Raw genomic sequence first — 16,391 nt, forward strand, 5'->3', positions numbered from 1 at the left:
TTGTCTGTTCGCCGTTTAGGGCACATATTACACATATTATACCAAGAACAAGATAGTATGGTTTGTGAGCCTTATTTTAATGGTGCAATTATCTATCAATACTAATTTTTAATAACACTAATCTTCCAAATGCCCCCCTTTTTACTATTTTGCCCATGAATTTTCACGTACGTTTACCACAACCGCCAGATGAGGGCGCCAAAGGACAGTGTATGGTGTAGAAGTTAAAGGGAAAACCTTCAGACCTTTGGATTTTTGTCAGAAGAGCACGGATGGGGCTTGAAGAAACAAGCCAGATAACAAAACAGTCCAGGCCACACGATTTCATCGCCTGTGTCGGAACCAAAAATCTTCAAAGTTGACATATTCATTAATAAACTTTTCATCAAATATCATTTCCATTTATTGCTTTAACCAGTCATTTGCTTTACTGTAGCATCATTGAATTAAAATGGCTTAAATTATTGTTTGAAGGGGCCCCTCATGTTGTTGAAACAGGTAACTCTTGTAGTGGCTCATCTTATGAACGGGAACGCCACCGGCTCTCGGAGATGCTCCCACATTGCCTGGTTTTACACTGACACTCGAAGCAATAACACAAACACAGCTGGTAAACTATGAAATATAATTTATTGCATAAAAATTATATTTAGTTACAGGTAAGAAGGCTAGGTGTTTATTTACAATTGGTACTTTACAGAGATAAAATAACATCACTGGATCCATAAATTCGTAAAAACGTTTCACTTCTTGAACAAAAGCTATATTTTCCTCTTTTGATGAGATCAAAGACCCAACAGATACTCAAAAACTCTGGACAAATAAACACTGTTCTACAGGTAACCGTTCTCAGTAACGAGACTTGAGGAAATTAAAATTGAGTCCGGCGATGTTCTCAGACCAGAAGTACCAAACTGGTCGCTGTCAGACATTTCCTTTCCTGTGGAGACCTGCAGGGCGTGAGTTCGTCATATTTGCCCCAGCTTGTTGGAGCCACCACTCGATGCCCGTTTCCCCCTTTGTCCCACTCCTTTATTACTTTACTTGGTTAGTCTTCTGATGCAGATTGTGAATACCATCACCAAAAATGCACGAGCCACCCATGAACCCCTTCAGGATTATCAAAAACCCGCTGTTAATGATCTGAAAAAATAGAAATATTCCTCCAACAGAAGAAGTCGAAATGCTCCACTTCTCTTTATGCTCGTTGCATAGCATTTACAAAGAGGGATGGCAGTGTGAGCATGTGCTGCGCCTGCACACCCATCTGCCCAGTCACACACACTTTTATTTTCAGTTCATTCACACACCAGCAACACTGCACACTGCTGAAGAGGATACTGTCTGTCTTTTGGTTTTTAAAAAAATTCAAATACATGAGAACCTTTTTTGCCACGAAGGAGGAGAAAAAAAAAAGACTCAGTAACACATTAATGATGTAAAGAAGGTGAAAAGCCTGACCAGAAAGCAGGAGGTTAATAAGTTATCAAAACGAGGGGCTGGGGGCCTGTCGAAGTATGTTTTGATTAATGTCGATACCTTGATTGAAACATAATGTGTTGAGGTAAAGTTGACGCCTGTCAGACCCATTTCTAACGTCCATCTCTTAATCGTAAAAGCACCTGCGGTGTAGTTACCTGGACGCCACCCTCGCTCTAATCGTGTTCTCCAGCTTCTATTTTACATTTCCAACAGACACAGTTTGAAAAATAGCAAACACATTGTCATGAACATCTGCTGTGCAACTAACTCTCATTTGGTCTACTCTGTTAGGAACAAATAAAACAGCTCAGTAGCCTAAAGAAGCCGATAGGACAGGTCCTACAAGATGGTTAAAGAAAGAAAAATCCACAAATATGGATAATAAGGTAAAGAGCGTTCCCTAAAGGAAACTTTTAAGGGATAAGCAGTTCTCCTGCAGATGATTCCCAACAGATGGGAGGAGCGTGTGGCAGAGCAGTAGAGGAAACGATGCAAAGAGAACCCCCTGGTGAATGGAGATGAATGCCAAGGCTTTGAGGCGTTTGTTGTTGCCATGTGAGGGCGGAGGGCGGTTACCTGCAAACTCTTACGCAAACTTCAGCCTCAGCCCCAACAGAGGCAGTTGTTATTTTGGGTCCGAAACGATGCGCTCGCACGTCAGTCGGAGTGCGTCTGGGTTTGTGTGCTGGGGAGGGACTGTAGCCCCAGGAGGTGGAGACAGGTGTGAGCTGTCTGTCATTCGCTGTGACGAGGAATTTGTGACGAGCACTTTAATCCTGCTTTTGCCGCGCGGGTAATCCCAGGTTAGCTTTTGACTGCTGAATCAAAGATTTATTTTTCTTAAAAGGCGTCATTTTCACTCTGGGGAGAAGACTGAGAACTCCACTTCTTTTAGCTTTAAGATTTCTTTGGAGGAGCTTCAGGTCAGCAGCGATTGTGGGATGTCCAGGATGGGAATGGGATAGAGGGGCTGCAGATGCCAGTGGGGGGGGGATGAGGCAGAGGCAACAGAGGGGGCACGTAGGAGCCCACACTCACTGAGCTCAGGCTGCGTCCCTGTGTTCATATATGTGGGCAGCTCCTGTTATTTTCATCACTGTGGTTTGGGGGAAAATGTGTTGCTTGTTCTCTCATTTCCTTGACCAATCAACAGTCCCCGTCCGTTGTCATGACAACCAGCACCTCGCTTTTGCCCATGTCTTCAAGTGCGGTTGCCAGAGAGACCAGGTCTGCATCCGCTTGGTGACAGGCTTCCCACAAGTCTAGAAGAACACCTGTAGGGCTGGGCTTTGTCGCAAAGTAGTTCAAGTACCTGAAGAGAAAAAAATCAGGAATCGGCTTTTACGCCCATTATTGATTAAAAACATTTGATATGATTAATCGAGTGTGACGCAAACATATCTTATCACTTTAGCATTTAGAAAGAAGCTCATACACACTAAAAAGCCAAGCAATGACAAATCATGCTGCTCAAATTAATATCTAAGTATCCAATATATGTAATTGTTTCTACCAAAGGGGCTATTTGATATAACTGATTTGACACTGAAACTTATGGGATGCCGGTGCCTGTACATTTCCCTTTAACTTAAGCGATACAACATACTTTTTAGATCAAATATAGTGGAATAAAGATTATCTATCACTCTGCTTGATTACCCTGGATCTTGTTGCCTCTTTTTATTGATAGTCGGGGCAGCTAATTCCAGGATTTGACTCCTCTCACTGTAAAATCTGCCAGGCCAAAAGATGTTCTGCACTATGGAATTTAACGGTTGCCACTAGAAGAAGCCCTGTTGCATCTAATGTCTTATTAAACGCACCATTTAACACACGATTTACAATATGAAAATGAGCACTGTGAAAATTAAATCCCGTTAATTATCTATTAAATTCTAACGCCCACTGGAAGCGTTCACGCAGAACCAAGGTGAGCATGATCTGACCTGTCAAAACCGAGGCTGCGCGCTAACAGCCGCCAGTCACACCCTCGAGCGCTGGGGACGTCCAGACTGGCGCAGATCTTCTGGCGGATCGAGTCGGGCAAACGGAAGGCGTAGGGTCCCACTTGAGAGGAAGGTGGGCAGCTTCCTCCTGACGGCAGGGGCGAGTGTGGCGGCAGAGTCTGGAACGAGCGGAGCGCGTCATTTTTTTCAAATGCAGACGAGAGGATTTTATGGCATCGTCGTCTTTTCACTACCTCCTGAATATCTGTGTGCAGCTGGAATATCTGTCCTTCCCCTTCCACCTGTCTGACACAGATCTTACAGGTGAGCTGTGACACTGCCAGGCTGCTTCTCTCCAGGCTGAAGGTGCAGTGTAAGGGTCTCTGGCTGCCACTCCAGATGTGATAAAACGGGATCTCCTGTTAGAAAATGTTAAGAAGGAAGGAAAATAGAGGTTCCGGTGAGCATTGGGAAGGATTATTCAGAGAGAACCTTTGCATATTTAAACATGCGGTCATTTGCTGCCTCATCTGCTAAATACGAGGCCTCACCTGATACTTTGCGAGCAGTTTGCTTCTCCAGTGAGTGTGAGGAATGTCGTGGATGGACAGTCGTAGATTGTGGTAGCTGTCTTTGAAAAGCAGCGGTTTAGGATCCTCCAGCAGCACTCCGCCTAAGCTCCTCTCCAGATCCAGCACGTCCTGCAGCGACAAGACGAGAAGCCTCGTTTATATGACCAATGCTAATGAGGGTCCACCACTGCAAAACACGTAGTTCAAATGTGCTGTGCATCCAGTTGGTTTCCCATGGAAACGTGCGAGAGCGAACAGTCTGAAAGCTGTTCTGTCAACTCCAGCAGTCAGAAATCAAATATAGTGGCAGCAGTAATATTTCCCACAGCTTGTGTTCGCTAACTCGACCTGTCCGAGAGACTAAAAACCAGAGAGGGGAAAAATATTGAATCTTAATGGGTCAAATTGTGTCTGGATGGATGGAGTACCTGGTTGGAGGCTCATATGGTGCTGTGAGAGCGTGTAAAAGCAGAATTTGCTGTGGGTGAATTCAGAAGAAACAACCCTGTTTACAGCTGGGAACATTAGGCTCAGCACCTCTTGGGAACCTGTCAGTTTTTCCTGAAACTCAACTACAACTTGGCCGTTAGTGTGTATCTCAGAAAATCCTCGATGTGCACAGCCACAGCACAGGAAGTACGACCGCCTGTGCTCCAAATGTTCTAAACTGGTGGCCTGTTGCTCTAAATGTGCTGTATGTACTTTTGATATCTATCTGATGCAGGTTTACAGGGTTTTTCTTACATAATCACATATGGTTTATTTTTATAAGCTTACATTCATCATCTTCTGATGTTGTTCCGCCTGCTGAAGACTCGTGTATGTGTGTTATAAATGGTTTGTAAGAAAACCTACAGCTGACTGAATATGACCAAATCATGCGTGAAGAGAGAAGACGGAGAAAAAATAGCGTTAAAAACGATGTCCAATTACGAACAGAACCAGAACCTTGAGTGCATGTGGGGTGTCGTGGATGCAGTAGATGCGGAGGCTGTAGTCGAGGGACAGACATGGCGCGCGCGGGGCGAACAGCGCCAGCTGCAGGCGTTTACACGCCGGCTGTGGGGGGCAGGACTGGCCCACTAGGCCGTATGTTCCCAGCTGCTCCATGAGAACATGACAGCACTCTTCCTCCAGCTGCAGGTAGCACGGGGAGGACAAGGTCTCCTCTCCTACTGTCAGCACCTCCTAAAAATAGATTTGAAAAAATAGCTGAGCCACATTTTCTTTTGTGCACGGAAAGATTTCGGCCGGAGCCGGCTCACCTCCCAGGCCCCCTGGTGCGTTTGCGTCTTGAGGGTGAGGGTCCAGTCGGGGGTAGGGGTGTCGAGCTGGGCACAGTGGGGTAAAGTGAGAACCACGGGACGGTTCAGCAGCATGCCTGACGGGCCACAGCTCACCACAGGACTCAGGACAGTCTGACTGCCCTCTGATGGGAGCCTGAAAATGTCACGTGCAAACACACACAGACAGTTTAAACGTTCCCGAAACATCACATCGGGTTTATTTTCTGATTTCCTTCAATTTCGGAGGAGGTGGAAGCGCACGTGTCGTTCCTGCTCTGCACAAAAGAGGTGAATGAGAGAGATGAAGGGAACTCACGTCATTTTGTCCCATTTGTTGATAATGAGGTACATCTCATAGAACTTTCCCTGGGGGATTGTGCCAGGTGGGACCAACAGGCTCACACCTGTTGAGGAGAGATTGTCACAAAGTCCATGTTAACATGGTTTCATTTCCGGGAGAATCAAGCTGCTGCAAGACGCGCATGTTACCCGTATTAGGGATGGTCAGGCGGCCTCCCAGGTTGCCCAGCGTGGCACTGGTGCTCAGCCCAGGCTCCCTGGACAGGGTGTGGCTGTAATAGTCCCGTTCTCGACCCACCGTTCCCACTGAATTCAGACTCAGGATCTCGCCATCCGAGCGCACATCTGCAGGCAGCTCCAGGGAGGAGAGCGTGGAGGAGTTGTACACCTTGATTTTGAGACTGGGCAGCGGGTCCAGCAGGGGAGAGGTGGTCATGGGGATCTTGTGAGGGCTGTCGTTGGCCCCCTGCTGCAGGGAGAAGAGTGGCCCTCGGAACGTCCCCGCTGTGGCCGTCAGATCTGGGGGAGCTGAGGGATGCAGAGGGTTGGGGTTATCTAAAACCAGGAGAGGAGCAAGAACTGACATGACAAAAGCAGGACCGAGAGGACGCGAGTCAAATGGATTAATGTTGGTAATTAATATTTAAGAGGAAGGAAGAATTAAAGCAGAACCGTGACAAATATTTAAAGTGTAAAAAAAATAGAATAGAGAATAGAGGAAAGAATGGAAGAGGAGATTGGGTAGTTCATGGGACATGTGAAAAAGGAATTAATACTGTGTTCAGGAGAAAAATACAACTGGAAGTATAAAAATATTGCTGGATTGTGGCTGTTGAGATGCCTCAATGAGGCTTTGTTAAAGCAGCACATTGTTTTCCCACAACCTGATCTTTTTAAACCTAAAACTGAATTTTTTACAATAGAAACAAACACCAATACACAATTAGTGTGACCCTACCCTGTCTGGAGGGCTTGTAGTTGCCAGGGTGGAAGGCGGCGGTTAGAGCAGATGAAGAATCGGTGATGTCTCCGTGGAGATGGCGGCACCTCCGCCGATATGCGAGCACTCCCACGCACAAGACCAGTATCACGCACAGCAGCAAGGCCCCCACTAGACCAGCATAGACGGCTACGCCGGTGTCAGGGGCGAGGGCTGAAAGGAGACCAGGAGATTTGAAGGTCAAAGGCATCGTGCAGGGAGAGAGACACGGGGACAAGGACAAGGACGCAGCCGTGAAGGGACACGCGAGAGGGGCGTTTTTATCTGCTCGCAGCTAAGAATGTTTGGCAAATATTGTCAACTCAATTTATCCAAATCAACACAAACACACAGAGGTGGACAAAGATCAGGGACACACATGTTCAAAGTGTGGCGACACTTTTAATCAGAAGTAACTTTGGACGCACACATTGCTGGATCCAACTCAAGTCCTCAAAAACTAACGGCATCACTGCCGAGCTGAGACGTGAGCGATGTAGGTGGGAGACGGCGAGGAGTAAAAAAAAAAAGCAAAACAATGAGCACAGAGGCTGGAGTAGAGGAACAAGCAGGAGGAGAAGCAATTTGGCATAAAAGGAAAGGAAAGAGTTTGATTAGGTTGAAATTTGTGGAGAGGACAGATGGATTAGAAATGTGGTGAGGAGGAGAGAGGAGATAAGGAGAGCTGTGCTTGAGGAAAGAGGCCCATGTTGAAAGAGCAGGAGAGAGATAGAGGAGCGAGGGAGTTGGGAGGAAACCACAGAAACGGCACAGCAGCATTAAAAGGAGAAGAAGGAAGGGAGAAGAAAGCCGGAGGCAGACGGGCTGGCAGAGGAGCGCTCACGTGGCACGATGGAACCGAACCCGACAGCCGTCCGCACTTATTACCGCAAATGGAACAATGGTGAATTAGGTGCATTACCGAGACTGCTCTCCCCTCTCAGCCCATGCCGAACTGAGCTGGAGGAATTACCCTCACTTCAAATGTAAACCATGGCACAGATTAACGGAGAGCCAGACAGAAATCAGCTGTTCTCCTGCCTCCATCTCCGAGGGCAAAGATCAAAGCGTGTCAGATTAGAGAGCCGTCATTTCACTTTCATCACCGCATGATTTCAGATTTCCCCACACGCACGCGCACACACACACGCACGCAGATTTACTGGTTTACAGTCAGTTTTCAGGTTGTTTGCTTAATTACTCCAACATCTATTAATCCCATCAACTCAAATGCGCCTTCTTTGTCTTTATGGCTGTTATGTAAAGGTCGCGATGCGCTAATCCTTCGGCAGTTCGTAAACAACCGCCGTTCCGCCTGTCAACACGCTGGACAACTACACGTATAAGTCGGGTTGACCACAAAGGTGAGCCACATGTTTGCTGGACACAATGTGGGATGACAAAGTGTGGAGAGACATCCTCGACCGTTAGCTGCACGCGCTAATACGCAGATGCTAGGACTCAGACTTGCAGCAAACACAAACAACAAGAAGCAGCCAAAGAGTGAAATCATGGGAAGGTGAACTTACGATGGCTTGCATGTTCAATAGAAACCTTTTTATCTGTTTAAACAGGAGACAAAAAAATGAGAGAAGGGGGGAAAAAAGAAGAAACACAACATAAAAATGGATGGACTACTTGTTATGCAAATGAAACTTATACAAAGCAGAAAAATGAGAATAAACAATAGCTCATCAATATGAATCAACTCAGAAGCATGAAAGGCAAAACCAAACATCTCCAACAATACCTCCACTCCAAATATGTGAAAACGTGCGTCTGGACTGGGCTTGCGTCCATGAAAAAGGACTGCCTTTGAACAAAAGTTAAACATTTTTGGTTGAGCTCGAAATACGAAAACTCGTCCCGTCTTAAAGGGAAACACCTTAAACTTGGTCTTTCAGGAGTTTGTCAGTTACTTGAACTCAATTGACGGCACTCATGCTAAAGCGCATTATCCTAGCGCGTTGGGAGTGAAGTCAGTAACCTGTAGTTTGTGGAGTGACGCATTTTCTGATTGCTGAGGGCAGGTTTCCCTGACAACACTGTGAGTGAGCGCCGCTCCGAGCAGCCAAATCACGCGGTGTGTTTGTGTGATGTGGCTGCACCACGGAGGCTTGTTTATGTCGCGGCCAGCGTGTACATCCAACACGCCGGAAGCACAGCGACGCTCTGATTGCATTCGTGATTGGCCCGCTCGTCCCTTCACCTTGCACGTGCACGTTTGGTGACATGCAGTGGCATCTGCCGGTGAACTTGCGCGCGTCTGTGTGTGTTTTTTCAACGCGCACCGGAAAGTGTCTACACCATCGGTGGATTCTAATGTGCTGTCAGCTGGATTTCTCCCAGCTCATCGTGGGGCGTCACAGTGAGTCTGACTCACTCTCATATGTTGCCTTTGTGCTAATTTTTCAACTCGGCCTCGTCATGCCGGCTTCTCGCTCTCTGCACTTGCTCTCTCTCTCTCTCTCTCTCTCCCCCCCATCTGTGCCCTTTAGCTGTGGATCAGTTGCCTCCTCTGTTTGTGAACCCACGTTTTTTGCTCATGAAACATCTGCCTGCAATTTAGCCACTTGTCCTTTCATCTCCGCTCACATCCTTCATGCTTCATCCTTCATTCATAACCCTACAGCAGTGACTGTGCACCTCAGGAGCACAGCTCTAAATACAAAATGGCTTCAACACAGAACCTAACAAGGACCAGGAAAGGAACACCTGCTGCACAACTTATTGCCAATTCAGCACTCTCCTGAGATGGGAAAATGTCAGGCAGATAGCTCGGATATGCCTAATTATTTCTTACCTGGCGCTGGTGACCTTGGTAGGTGTGAATTGGCTGAACTGCATTAAAAAGCAAACTTGAAATATTACGCCGAGATACAAACGCTCTGACTTACAGCGCGCACACAGCCCCTCAGTGCAGTTTTTGCTCTCCATCATGCTCCCGCTGCAGTGTTTCCCTCCGTTCCTGGGAGGTGGGGCTTGGCACTCGCGACTGCGCCAGTGGGTGCACTCTGTCCCACAGGCCGACCACTTTGCCCACTCTGTCCAACCACCATCCACTGTGATACGAACACAGAGGGGTGTCATCGCAGACGAGCCACAGTTAATGACTCCAGTAGATCAGACCGGGCTCATTACAGCCTGTTGCATTCGTAGTTCTGCAGCCTGTACTATATTTATGGATTTTAGCTGTTTTGCCGTGCAACAAATAGGTAGCCCGTTGCTAATGTTTAAAAGAGGAAGGGTAATTTAAGCAAAATAACCCATTTGGGAAATGTCCTGATGTTCTTGCAGGTCATGTTTTGACAGTGTGAACTAATGTTACCTGGGCACAGCGTGGTGCAGGTCACCCGCTGGAAGGGCGGGCCCTCACAGAAGGCGCCTCCATTCAAAGGCGCCGGATTGGTGCAGCTACGTGTGCGCCGCTGCCAGCCCCGCCCACACTGAGCATTGCACTCTGACCACTCGGTCCAAGAAGACCAGCCTCCGCTCACTGAAGGAGAGGGACAAACAGATGGCAGACGTGAGCGAGCGCGGCAGTTAAATTCAACAGTAACGAGAGTTTTACCCTTTCATCGTGCTCACTGATGAGTGAATGTGAACGATCCCGTCCGAAGGAGAATGAGAACGAGCCTCTTATTTTTAAAAACAACAGCCAAGCCTCAGAAGTACAGCAACCCCCCCCCCCCCCCATTTCCAATACAACTGCCCACAAATTTGCTCCAATTTACCCTTAGACATAGCTGCTAAATTATAAACATTTCACTTGAACGGTGTGTGTCTACGTGTGTGTGTGTGTGTGTGTGTGTGAGTGTAAGCTACCATAAACGATAAGCGTAGCCGTGCTGCTGCGTCTTTTGGCCACCACGTTACGAGCCACGCAGGTGTAGTTCGCGGTGTCGGAGAGTCTGGCCTGTTTGATGATCAGATCGTGATCAATGGTGATCAGAAAGTTGGAGTCCTGCGAAGGATCGATGGCGTCCTCGTTCTTCAGCCAGTCCACCTACAGACGAGCAGGTCAGGATCATATATGTGTCCAAGCTCTGCATTAAAGTCGTGCTCCGATACAACTCTGCATCCTTACACTCAATGTACTCTCGTATTATTCTTAATCGCTCAAAAACTCCTACAAACTAGAATTTATGGCTGTATAAAAAAAAATATTTTGATTTTTGTGCCACACTCTCCTAATTAATGTGCAGAGTTCAGTATTAAACAACTACGTGCAATCAAATGGCTTTTATGGTGAAACACATTATGAAAGCTCTCCTGCAGCTACATCTATTAGCTTTTACACTTTACTGCCATCGGTTTTTATGCCACATACCAACATGTTATTTATCCACTGACACAAACTATGAAGATAAGTATTTACTTTGTGCATAAAAATCTACACTTAAGAATAATTTGATGTGCCTTTTCCGTATAATTCTTTTGCAGCGTTGCTGGTTTATGGGTGAAATAAAATAAACTGATATAATGCTGAACAGTTAAAGCAGATTAGACCATGAAACAAATAGCTTTGCTATTTCTTGCCTAAATAACAGTGTGTAATTTATCAGTGTTATGTTAAAGTGTTTTCCTTTATGGTGCCACAGTGCATACACACAGTTCTTAGAGCACCAAATTGATGTTGTGTGCAATTATTTAGGGATAAGCTGTAAAAGGCGTATATAACAAGTAAATAAAAACAACCCAAACGTGAATGCATCCGCAGAGCTGGAGGTGAGGGGTGTGGAACATACCTCAGCAGCAGGCATGCCCTCTGGGGGGCGACACTGCAGGAGCACCTCCTGCTCAAGACGCACCTCCCGCCCCAGCGGCTCCTGCTCAAAGTTCTTCCTCAGGTCTGCAAGAGGCGCACAGGTGAAGTCAGCGTTTACCCACGGCTGCCCAGCAATCGCATCAACGACACGCTCTTCATCACACACACACACACACACATACACACACACACACACACACACACACACACACAATCACAGCAAAATCCCCTCCAAAAATCAGCTGTCACTGCGATACTTTATTCCTTTCATCCCCTCGTGCAGACTGTCAATCACAGTACAAAACTCATCACCGTGGGCGACAGTGACGGAGAGCAACTACACATTCATTTGCATCCACACATGAGCTGACACTCATTTGCCCTTCCTCTTTCTCCCTCCCTGCCTCCCTCCCTTCGTGTTGGTACTGACATGCGATGCGAACATAGGCGCGGTTGCTCTTGGTGGTGCCGGCCGAGCTCCAGGCCACACACTGGCACCAGTAATCCTCCAGTCCGAACAGCTCCTCCACCTGGGTTCGAGACACTGAAATTTCCACCTCCCTCACCACCAGACCTGTGCAGGAAGACAGATAGGGAGATTAGAGGCGTTTCACTTTTCACGGTGCATATAAATAATGCAATGGCTGCAGGCCAAACGCTGTTGATGTGCACATAAAAGCCTATAGGAGCTAATGGATTATGCAGTTGCGAATGATGTTTGTAATTGAGTACGATGTTTATGTGTGTGAAAGAGCGACGTTTCCGCGCATGCATGTGTGATTACATGACGCTGTCGCCGACATGTTCTTACCCGTGATCTGATCCAGGCTCTCTCTGGTAATGTGATCGTTCTGATTGACCCATTCCCCATTACATTTGAAGTAGATCTGGGTGGCCGGCGACGCCCGACACCGCAGCTGCACCGGGCGGTTCTTCACGATGAAGGCGTCCTCCGGCTCCAGCAGAAACTCTGGGAGGGGCTCCGCTGGGGCCGACGGGAAGGAATCCGGGAGGACCTCAGCATCGCTGTAGTCGCTGCTCTCTGGAAACACCACAGATGAGGTGAAGACCTGTCAGCGTCAGAGTGACAGCCGTGTTGTTCCGCACACCTGGAGTGTGTACGTGATTGACAACATCACACATTCGCCATAAGGCAAATCTCGTAAGAGGACGTTTAAGGTGTTGACGGTTTGCGGTGTGAAAGGGCCACGGTGACATTTTCACCTCCTTGTACTGTCAGGTACCCGGTGTCTTCCAGAGGGTCCCTGCCTCTCTGCTGGGGGGCGGAGATTCTGACCTTCCGCAGACGTATCCTGTTGATCGCGCATTACTTCCTGACATTTTCAATGTGACAATTTGCTCTCTGCGATCCTGCCACGAGCCGCCCCTGCCAGGGAGGACGCTGCCTTTTTGACCTCGTCACACAAACCGCTTCATGTCAGCCTGACGGTCCAAGTCACAGCTTCAACACTAGATATTAACACTGCTAACTTTAGCGTGGATGCTCTCTGTTTCAGTTTAGATTATAACACTGAACAAGAAGTACAAGCACTCATATACTAAGTGTCTTGATTAATTTCAGACCAATGGTATAATTCTGCACATATTCACTAACAATTAAGTCTATTTATATTCTCACTCTGTTGACCATTTTCTTGATTAACCCTCTAATTACCATGGGAGCGCATCATATTTTTCTCCCAATATCTGATATCGACCGATCCATCAGCTCTCATCCTCAGAAGAAATAGTCCTGTTGTAAAGCTGGAGAGGGCGGCCTACAGCCCAGACACGGTACCAGTTGATGACATGTTGGATTAATGGAGTTCAAACAACCGCACACAGTCGCCCCTTTAGGCGATCTAGAATAGCTAATTATCTTAAACTGCATGTTTTTAGACGTTGAGACGGAGGAGGGAGAGCACATGGGGTGAGCTTCACAGACACAGTAAAGAAAGTTGGCAGAAACTATCCCTCTTGTTTTAACATAATCTATCATCCAGCTCCGTCACCTTTCCTTTGGGGGCTCTCATGAATGGTTAATGCGTCTGACCTTTTCACCGAAAGCTTATGAAAACGGTTCCAACTTAATACGCGTGACCCGGAGGACCAGACTAAAATGCAGGAACGTGATGAGGCCAGGTGTAAAAATAAATAAATGAAAGTAAACCAATTGTTTCTTTGATGCATACACACTGTGCACGTGCGAGCAGATCACTCGTTCTTCTCTCCTCACAGCATTTACACGGACACGCATGTTAAATCCCATTCTCTGCCGTGATCAGAGGAAGAAGTGGGTGGGCAAATGTGGGCTTGTCTCCACAATGAGACTTAAACCTGACAAGCAGCATTCTGTATTCCAAATGCATCGTGCCCAACTTGGTTAGTTATTCCACAACCAGGGAACAAGAGAAGCTACTTAGAAAAGCACCGTCTCCTATTTTAGGACGACGGGCAGAGAGCAGAAAGGCAGTGGGAGTCGTTTGATTCAAGAGCAGACGGCATCTTAGTGTCATCTTAAGATTCAAACGTCTGATTTCAAAAGTGACTGAAGCAGACTCCCCACCCCCCCAAGCTCAGAGCCCGGCAGTGCTGCGGTCGCAGGATGTCCAGAAAGGGCAACTGCTGCTCTGGGCCCTACAGCCATCCGGGATAAACCTGTCACTCCTAATCAGTCTCGGGCTTCCTCCACGGAGCACACCCTGGCTCCTCTCCAGTGAATTCTTCTAGAAGAAGACGTACCACCTTCTACTTTTATTCACCGACCTGTGACCTCAGGCTGAACCTCCACCACTGCATGCGTGAGTCCCCCCTCCCGCTACCGAGAGCCTGCTGCTCAGCAGTTCAAGGGGAAAGGTCTCGTCCGCTGTGGTTACACAAAGCAAATCAAAATTGTTTTGGAGATTAATTGAATAAAATTACATCTCACTGACCAGAACACAGCAAGAAAATAAAAGCAGTAATGATTGTGCGCCTGTTTTCAGGTTATATGTTGACCACAGCTGGTAAAGAGACATTTATTCATGGCTGAATGGACTTTCATGTCCACTCTTGTACTTAGTGCCACATCCTGTCAAATGAGTGCACCTATTTGTTTTTAACGGCACACTGCGGTGCATACATTAACATTTTAATCCGTAATTCTGTTCTTCTGAGTCCTGCGGTTTATCTTGAAATAACAAGGACAAAGACACATTGTTACATTACACAAAATTATGTAGTTTCCTTTCATAAATATGATTTATTTTAAAGAAGACACGTTGTGTCTGAACTCTGACCGGTGTCCACACTTTATATCACACATTGATTAAACACACTCCAAGTAAGCACAAAGGTGCAAGTGAATGAACTCAATGGGGACAATGAACGTTACAGCATCTCAAAGGGGTTTAAGCATGAATTACGTGAACTGTCGCCACCGTCTCCTGGTCCCAACTTCCCTGTTTGCTGCGTTCCTACGAAGCTGTCGCCTCCAGTCTTTTGCACTTTGAATACACTGTCAATAACCAATTGTGTCGCCCCTCCCCGCCCCTCACACTCAACTCTTTTCCCTTTGTCCGGCATTGATTGCTCGGTGTTCAAACACTGGCTGCAAAACACAGCCTGTCACTCATCAGAGAGGAGACAGAGCGGGGAAAAAAGGGGCCCGCGGAGCCAGAGAAAGACGCCGGCTCAGACAGAGACAGAATGGGAGGAAGAACTCCTGGCTAAATCTTCCCCGCACTCAGCATAAAGATGTGTATGTTTTTCTAAAGTTTAATTAAAGTACTTGTGGATTACACATGTGGGAGGCATCCTCTCTCCCTCCCTGTCTGTCTCTGACTGGGATAAGGGAGCAAAGGGGGTTTATGGAGGAACCTGTGTTTTTGGGCCAGCATGCAAACATCCATCAGAGCTCAGCAGCTGGCAATTTGTGCGGAATGGAGGAGCCTTAAAGACAATAACTCCTCACTGTGTAACACTGCAAGTCTTTTATTACTTTAATGACAGGCAGCACATAGCCAGAGAGCAAACACAGGCTCCTTTTATATACACACACGTAGACACGCGATGACAGCCTTTGTTTATACAAATGTACGCCGGATTTTCACCCACTCGTGTTCACATGCAGCACGCTTGTCTTGGTGCACGGCTCTACGTGAAAGAGGCGCCCTCTGCCAGGACAGATGTGAGGAATGAGGACAACGTGGACCAAAGACAGGTCAAGAGACACTGGTAGACAAGTGGAGAGGTGAGAAAATGACAGTGTCGCACACGCTGAGACACACACACACACTCAGTGCAGGAGTGCTGTAATAGCAGAGGAGGAAAATGAATCACAGCAGTGTCTGTCATTTTCTCAGCCTGCGACTGTCAGACCGTCTCTCTTGTTCTTTCTGCCCTCTGTCTTTCTCCAGCCTTTATTTTCTTCTACCTTTCTCTCTCTATTTCACTCACACACACACACACACACACACACACACACGCACAGAGTAATTTCTTTCGGCCCAGCACCTCCAGCAGGGGCGGAATCTCAAGCATCTGTACTTTGTCATTACCTTTGCGGTTAGTCATAACTGGCCTCATTTGGTGCACGCAGAAAAAAGCTGTGGGACGTGATGAAGAAAGACAAGATGAGCAAGAAGGAGAAGAAAGAAAAACAAAAGGCAATGGTCAGGTTGTGTTTTAAGATCACACATCTCTTTTCCATCCATCAGTTCAAAGGAACGGGCCAAGAACGCCACAGCATCCCAGCTCCTTCCTTCCGCTTTCCAGTTTGTTATCTGACACGGCAGAGCTTTTTCTTCATCTCCCATAATGTTTGTCGGCTTTTCCCCTCCTGCCTGCTGGATTCAAAGCCATAGCGCAGCTCCAGCAGACTTCAAATGACATCCTACAGCCTCAAAAACAAACACAGAGGCACAGAAAAAGGAACTGTAGCCCACAGCCATCAGGCTCAACCAGTCCACCGAGCCCACTCAGGAAAAACAGCTGTAAAACCCAGAGAGTCAGATATGACGGCACCGCTGGAGACAGAGTGGGAGGAGAAGGCCAGTAAACAGAGTGATCAGCCATCAT

At 47.2% G+C, this 16,391-nt stretch overlaps 1 protein-coding gene across 5 annotated transcripts in view; it reads right to left on the reverse strand.

The window, feature by feature from the left end:
* Window positions 1-608: 608 nt before the first annotated feature.
* Window positions 609-16,391, reverse strand: part of unc5b (unc-5 netrin receptor B) — a 38,590-nt gene continuing 22,807 nt past the window's right edge. The window contains exons 2-17 of one of the 5 annotated variants that reach the window (XM_011603468.2): window positions 12,145-12,375; window positions 11,764-11,907; window positions 11,314-11,417; window positions 10,391-10,571; window positions 9,894-10,061; window positions 9,463-9,627; window positions 8,095-8,127; window positions 6,545-6,739; window positions 5,776-6,141; window positions 5,603-5,690; window positions 5,266-5,440; window positions 4,949-5,188; window positions 3,980-4,129; window positions 3,683-3,847; window positions 3,429-3,607; window positions 609-2,794 (exon numbers count right to left, since the gene is read on the reverse strand). In XM_011603468.2, the coding sequence (XP_011601770.1) occupies window positions 2,629-2,794; window positions 3,429-3,607; window positions 3,683-3,847; window positions 3,980-4,129; window positions 4,949-5,188; window positions 5,266-5,440; window positions 5,603-5,690; window positions 5,776-6,141; window positions 6,545-6,739; window positions 8,095-8,127; window positions 9,463-9,627; window positions 9,894-10,061; window positions 10,391-10,571; window positions 11,314-11,417; window positions 11,764-11,907; window positions 12,145-12,375 (2,750 nt within the window). In that variant the 3' untranslated portion in view covers window positions 609-2,628. Of the gene's footprint in view, window positions 2,795-3,428; window positions 3,848-3,979; window positions 4,130-4,948; window positions 5,189-5,265; window positions 5,441-5,602; window positions 5,691-5,775; window positions 6,142-6,544; window positions 6,740-8,094; window positions 8,128-9,462; window positions 9,628-9,893; window positions 10,062-10,390; window positions 10,572-11,313; window positions 11,418-11,763; window positions 11,908-12,144; window positions 12,376-16,391 lie in introns of all 5 variants that reach the window. The other 4 variants (XM_029835545.1, XM_029835542.1, XM_029835541.1 and 1 more) reach the window with 4 other exon arrangements.

This window comes from Takifugu rubripes, chromosome 4 (genome assembly GCF_901000725.2).
Source record: "Takifugu rubripes chromosome 4, fTakRub1.2, whole genome shotgun sequence".
Lineage (NCBI taxonomy): Eukaryota > Metazoa > Chordata > Actinopteri > Tetraodontiformes > Tetraodontidae > Takifugu > Takifugu rubripes.